Source organism: Sinocyclocheilus anshuiensis, unplaced genomic scaffold, assembly GCF_001515605.1.
Source record: "Sinocyclocheilus anshuiensis isolate Anshui unplaced genomic scaffold, SAMN03320099.WGS_v1.1 scaffold1236, whole genome shotgun sequence".
In the NCBI taxonomy this organism is placed as follows: domain Eukaryota; kingdom Metazoa; phylum Chordata; class Actinopteri; order Cypriniformes; family Cyprinidae; genus Sinocyclocheilus; species Sinocyclocheilus anshuiensis.
Window position 1 is genome coordinate 429,682 of NW_015546096.1, and position 6,771 is coordinate 436,452.

The window sequence follows — 6,771 nt, forward strand, 5'->3', positions numbered from 1 at the left end:
TACAACAACAATAATGATTTATGTCTCAAGAGAGCTCAGGGTTCACATTTATTGATCAACAAGACTTTGGCATCCAGACAACTTGCAATATGCACTCAGGAGGAGCAGAATTATCAGGAGAGTTTCAAACACATACTCCGCATTGATTTTTGTTTACTGGCACAAAATACTGAGTATGTTTTGATGCAAGGTTTTCCCATTTCTTTCGAAAGTTTATTTAACAAGCTACTTATTTTTCTACCCTAATAAAGCATGATTAGACAGCAAGTTGAGACAGCAACATACACTAGAGAGCACAGAATGCTTCTGTTATAATTACTTATAAGTGAAACGAAGATAAAATGAAAAGAGAGAAACTAGATACAAGGAATAAAAAGCGGCAGATAAGAACTGCAAAGCTCTATCATGGTCAAACCTGAAGAGAATCGTCATGGCGGGATTCAGGCTGAGCCAATCCAGCGGCGACTTCTTGTACCACATTCTCTGCAGGACCCTACAGGCAATCAAAAGCAAAAGATGAAAACACATCCAATTATTTAATACAAACCTTCCTGTCAGTTATTTATACAAAAAAAGTCAAGTCAAATGTCAAATGTCCTTACAAAGTCAAATACAGTTCCAGAATTCTCAAAAGGTTCTTTAAACAGCAGTTGAGCCCTGGTTTGTTTGGCAGGATCTGTTTTATTTAAATGATTAAACAGAACTAGAGCAAAGCCTCAAATTCTACTATCAACCTCTGATCATCTTTCCATCCTGCACTCATGTGACTAAAGAACTTCTCTAATAGGTTAGAACCATCAACCAACTAAGACATATGCCTCAAACAAACCCAAACACTGGCCAACACAGAATCTGACCGTATTAACTCCCTCCCCCTTTGCATGTTCATGTAATGCATGTTTTTGCTCACGTTATTATTACTTCAGCTACCAATAAGGTTGTAGTGCATTTAATTCCACTTAAAGGGTCATGAAACCCCAGACTACTTTTTCTGAGATTTTAGCAGAGGTGTTTGTGTTGCACATTATAGAAGACAATGTTAGCATCCGATAATTTTAACTGTTTGAGAAAACTGGTTAATTTTAAGCTTTTTTGCTCTATTTTCATCTTCCGGGTTTAAAATCTACATCGTGTTGACGCCACAATTTGTGACGTGGCAAAGGACTATAGTACATTGATGACGCATCGGTGTCTATTAGATTATTAATGAGACTGCGTGTTCTTATCCTATGAGAAGATGCTTCGATTAATTATTCACAACCGCATGTGTTGATTTGCTATGACATACGTTTCAGACTATGAGATGACATCGCGCACATTAACTGAGAGAAAGATTCATGGATCGAAGGAGAGCGTTTGTTTTTGCTTTGTAATAAGAGTTCGGCACAAACGCGATTCATTCACTTAGTGAGTGTAACCGTTTTTACAGCTCTGTGACACAACCTGTCAAAAGGCTTATATAAATGCCACAGAATAAGCCTTAAAAGTTATCAGAGGTGCAACAGCGCGCTCCTATATATGTTTTCAATGTAGAGTGCAAATGGCTGTGCATTTATTTGTGTTTTTAACTCGATGGGAGTGAAATGAAACTGAACCCTGAAGACACAAGCCGTCAAAAGGCTTATAAACGCAGCAGAATAAGCCTAAAAAGTTATCAGAGGTGCAACAGCGGGTTTCCAATATGTTTTCGATGCAGAGTGCAAATGGCTGTGCATTTATTTGTTTTTAACTCGATAGGAGTGAAATAAAACTGTCTGAACCGAAGCTGTGCGTGTTGTCTGTTTCCCCTCTTTACTCATGGCTCTTCCCCCTCCGCTCCACGCCCACTTTTTTTTATTTTTTTTAGCATTTTTTAAAACTGTAGTGAGAACTAACCAGTGCTGAAGCGCACAGTCTGGCGCTTCGGACTCACAGCCTGTAAGTACGTTTTTTATATTTAAATAATTTGCCACTGATGATTCAAACGCGAGTTTTGAACAGTGTAGAGAAGCGCTTATTGTTTGTCATTTCTCCGATCACTAATGCAGACATGGTTTTATGTTTACACGGCGCGATGCAACGCGTAAAAAGACAGTATAAGTCATTATAATCCATAATTAGCTGGTTGTTTTTACTATAATGAAAAGCCCTGTTTGTAATATGATGTTTTTAAATGATCTTTAAAGAAACAGAGGGTTATTTCCATCATCATTAATGATGGGTTGTCATTGTTGTGTATGACGCTCTTTGTTTTGTGGAAAAGAAAAAAATGCAGATTTTTTTTCCACACAACAAAACCATTCAGAGTGAATGAGATAGTTCACTCAAGATAATCAGTGACTTAAAGTGTTAGTTCACACAAAAATGAAAATTCTGTCATTAATTACTCCCCCTTGTGTTGTTCCACACCCCTAAGACCTTCGTTCATCTTCAGAACACAAATTTAGATATTTTTGATCAAATCAGATGGCTCAGAGAGGCCTCCATTGACAGCAACGCCACCCAAACTTTCAAGATCCATAAAGGTACTAAAGACGTCATTAAAACAGTCGACATGACTACAGTGGTTCTACAATAATTTTATGAAGCGAAGCGAATACTTTTTGTGCGCAAAAACAAAACAAAAATAACTTTATTCAACAACCTCTTCTCTTCCGTGTCATTCTCATACATTGTTTACTGCGTTAACCGCGTAAGGATAATGACAGGGAAGAGAAGAGATTGCTGAATAAAGTTATTATTTTGTTTTGTTTTTGCGCACAAAAAGTATTCTCGTCGCTTCATAAAATTATTGTAGAACCACTGTAGTCACGTCGACTGTTTTAAAAACGTCTTTAGTACCGTTATGGATCTTGAAAGTTTGGGTGGCATTACTGTCAATGAAGGCCTCTCTGAGCCATCGGACTTGATCAAAAATATCTTAATTTGCATTCTGAAGATGAACGAAGGTCTTAGGGGTGTGGAACGACATGAGGGTGAGTAATTTTTGGGTGAACTAACCCTTTAATGGCGTTGCTGTCAATGGAGGCCTCTCCGAGCCATCGGATTTGATCAAAAATATCTTAATTTGTGTTCTGTAGATGAACGAAGGTCTTAGGGGTGTGAAACGACATGAGGGTGAGTAATTAATGACAATTTTCATTTTTGGGTGAACTAACCCTTTAATGAAAAGTCTATAACATGCTTTGGTTAAAAATTTTCAATGGTAGTGTAAAAAACACCCTTTTTACCCTGTCAAAATCAGCTCTGTGTTCAGCAAGCCATTTTAGTCCATGTTCCTTTAAATGCTAATGAGCTCTGCTCATCCTGCCCCTCTCTTCTGTGGGGTGACGAGCAGTACTGTTTACTTTAGCTGCATTTAGCCGCAAAACTTGCTAACTAGCACATTATTAGGAAAGGCGATTTGCAAAGATTCATAATAAAACCCTTATACACACTTCTTCTGGAGGTGAAGCTGAATCACGAATGATTTGCGCGAACATCGATGCATTTAGGCAGATCGGGGGCGCATTCCCTTCAAAAGCGAAAATAATTCACTGCGTCTTCAGCGGCTCAGACGTCAGGAGTAAATGACGACTGCTATACTCATTACTACATCCAACAACAGAACACCTCAATCTCTTCAGAGACATTATTATCTATGTCCCTGCTCCGGCGTCGAAACAATGGCAGACTGATGACAGCTCGCTCAGGGCGGGTCTAAGGTAAGACGGCAGTGTCAATCAACTATCGTGGGAGGGGCCTGGGTCTGTGTGACGTCACACAGACAAGAAGCTAAGAACGGCTTGATTTGAAAAGAAGATATTATTTTTAGGGATTAAATAAAAACGACTGGGTGGATTTTTATCATTATAGGGTGGATGTGTAGTTGTGTACACACACTGCCAACACACATTTATGTTCAAACAACATGTAAAGGTGAATTTTGCATCCGATGACCCCTTTAAAGGGGTGGTTCAGTGTTTTTTTTCTAGGCTTGATTGTGTTTATGGGGTGCAGTCTTTTTTTAAAAACGCATTATTTTTCATATAATTTACCTTTAATCCACACCGCTCTGTCCCTTCTCTGAGAAACGCCCTGATCATTTCCTTCTTTTATGAAGCCCCTCCCTCAGAAATAGGCAATGGGCTCTGATTGGTTAGCTAGCTCAGTGTGTTGTGATTGGCTAAACCACCTCTAGCGTGCATTTAATCGTCCCGCCCCTCACCTCAGCAGCATGTGCTCCGGCTGTATTGTAAACCAGGCGTCGTTAATATCGCTTATCAGTTTGAGCCCGATTGAGACGCAGAGGATATTATTGAAGAGGATCACGCAGAACCTGTGCAAGCACGGCTTTTAATGGCAGGCCTATGTTTTTTGCTTGTTGTTGTCTCATACTTTTAGATACGCTGTTATTTGTAAATGCTAATGCTTATGTTAGCTTTTAATATACGGTTTTATCTTGATTAAAGCTTTAATACAGTACAGCAACCGTAACTGACAGAATTTTAAAAGATGATATCTCCGTTTGCATTGATCATTCAGCTTCGTAAATTTGCAGATATTGTTTATGCTCAAACATCAACATTACACACTAACTAAAGTTAAAAAGTGAAATCGCAATGAACCACCCCTTTAACACAATTTGCAATCAAATCAGCAGATTCTGTATGGAACCACCCATGGGCAAATGTTGCTAAATTCCTTTCTATTTGCTTAGCAAATTCTCACTATTTTTTTTTTAAATCACATTTTCACTTTGTAGTTCACAGGTAGAAACGTGTGTAAATAACTGGAAACTCTTACCCCAGGCTGAGGAAGTTCAAACTTTGCCGGTGACCTATAAGGAGTAAAAGAACAAATAATTAATTCAGGTCACCAGGGCACACACAGCTCCATTTTGACCCATAGGCCTATGCTCACATTATTTGTTCAAAACGTGTGGATTTTGAGTCTTCATTTGCTTCAGCACTGTAAGTCAAGATAAGTCTAATTAATGAACATCAATAAATTTGTGTGTGTACATAAACAGTCAGTGGGTGTGAAGGCTCCTCCCAGCACTGAGTTTACATGAGGTCTGAGCCTAATTAAAACTAGCTAGTGTGGCCCGCCTGACACAGCATTCATGAACAGACAAGCCCCTCAATCTCATTCATAACACACCCTTTATCCAGCAACTCTAAGCATGAGCCCAGCAACCAAACACAAACTTTTAAATTAGCCTTCAGCAATCACTGATGACACTGTCATAACATTCCTCCGACACTGTCACAGCTCTTCTCAGACACACCTTTGACCCCAGTCATGCTGTGATAACAAGAACAGGTGGATTTTTCTATACTTAACAACAAGTAAGACTCATTCTTCATAAAAGAGCAATTACTTTTCTGAAGTTTAAAGTCTTCAAATCTTTGTTCACACTGAGAATCTGAGTCACTGGGTTTCGGAGTCATCCGGGCTCCTTTTCTGAAAATAACAGTCATGTTTGTGACTAAAACACTCTGTCAAACAAGTCTAAATACATGATTTACAAAATGTAAGACAGTAATTTTATAAACTGTTTGAATTAGTAGAGAATGGTACTTGAATACAGTGGGAAAATTGCAGACTGGATGACACTTCTCCTAAAATCAGGTACATAACCTCTAGTGCTGGAAATGGCTGAGATTCACTGGAGGGACATATTTCATATTTTTAAACCACAGACGCAGAAAATCCTACTATATTTATGTATGAAATATGCATAGTGTTTGGAGCATAGACTGTATAAAAACATGGATGTAGTGTCCGTGACGTGACCCGTAGATTTCCGAAGAGCGTTTTTGAAGCTCAAAAGTGGGCGGAGGCGGCCGTCGCCATCTTGGCAGCGCGTCACCGTGCATCACTCCCGGATAATCGAAAATGGCCAAAGAGGCGGGAGCAGGTTGCTGAAGCCACGCCCACCTAGCTCGACGGTGGTGACAGCAGCGGCAATCCACCTGTCACAAAAGTGGCCACGCCCTTAATTATGCAGAACTTTAAGGCTTAATATAATTGAAACGGATGAGCTATAAAAAAAAATTCACCCCCCTCACAGTTGTCATGAAGGGCAAAATTAGCTATACAGACCAAAATAATTTTTGGAACCAGGCTGTAAACGTTATTTTCTGCTGTAAAGTTGGCCATTTTAACATGGGGAGTCTATGGGATTGACTCCCTTTTGCAGCCAGCCTCTAGCGGCCAGTTGATGAATTACAGTTTAAGTCACTTCCTTGTTGGCTTCACCAGAGAGAGGGGGAGGTTGCCGCTTGGTTTGGAGGCTATTTCATGGATAAAAGAAGTACTCTATATTTTAATGTGGACTCCATCCCCCACATTTCCAGACCTGATATGCTTATATTATTCCAAACTCAACCTTAATGACTTCCCTTCCTCAAAGGAACACACTAAGAAAGTTCTTTTTAGAATTATAAAGCCTTTAAAGGGGTCATATGACGTTGCTAAAAAACGTTGCTTTCAAAATTATGTTGTGTATTTGGTGTAATGCAATGTGTTTATGTGGTTTAAGGTTAAAAAAACACATTATTTTCCATATAATGTACATTATTGTTTCTCCTCTATGCCCCGCCTTTCTGAAACACGTAGATGTTGCTCTGATTGGCCAGCTATCCAGTGCATTGTGATTGGCCGAAGGCCGAATGCGTGTGACGGAAATGTTACGCCCCTTAACATACTGTGATGCCGTCTCCCAGCAGGACGAGAGACGAGACATAAAACCCATTACAAATGAGGCATTTGTTGCATCCAGTGGGGACATAATTACTGATTATAATG

The 6,771-nt window shown here is 39.4% G+C and overlaps 1 protein-coding gene across 7 annotated transcripts in view; it reads right to left on the reverse strand.

Annotated features, from left to right (window-relative positions):
* Positions 1-6,771, reverse strand: part of LOC107700250 (WD repeat-containing protein 44-like) — a 19,757-nt gene that overhangs the window by 9,667 nt on the left and 3,319 nt on the right. For 5 of the 7 annotated variants that reach the window (XM_016501847.1, XM_016501846.1, XM_016501852.1 and 2 more), the window contains exons 3-5: positions 4,882-4,929; positions 4,765-4,798; positions 416-493 (exon numbers count right to left, since the gene is read on the reverse strand). In XM_016501847.1, coding sequence (XP_016357333.1) covers positions 416-493; positions 4,765-4,798; positions 4,882-4,929 — 160 coding nt within the window. The remainder of the gene's footprint in view (positions 1-415; positions 494-4,764; positions 4,799-4,881; positions 4,930-6,771) is intronic. The other 2 variants (XM_016501849.1, XM_016501848.1) reach the window with 1 other exon arrangement.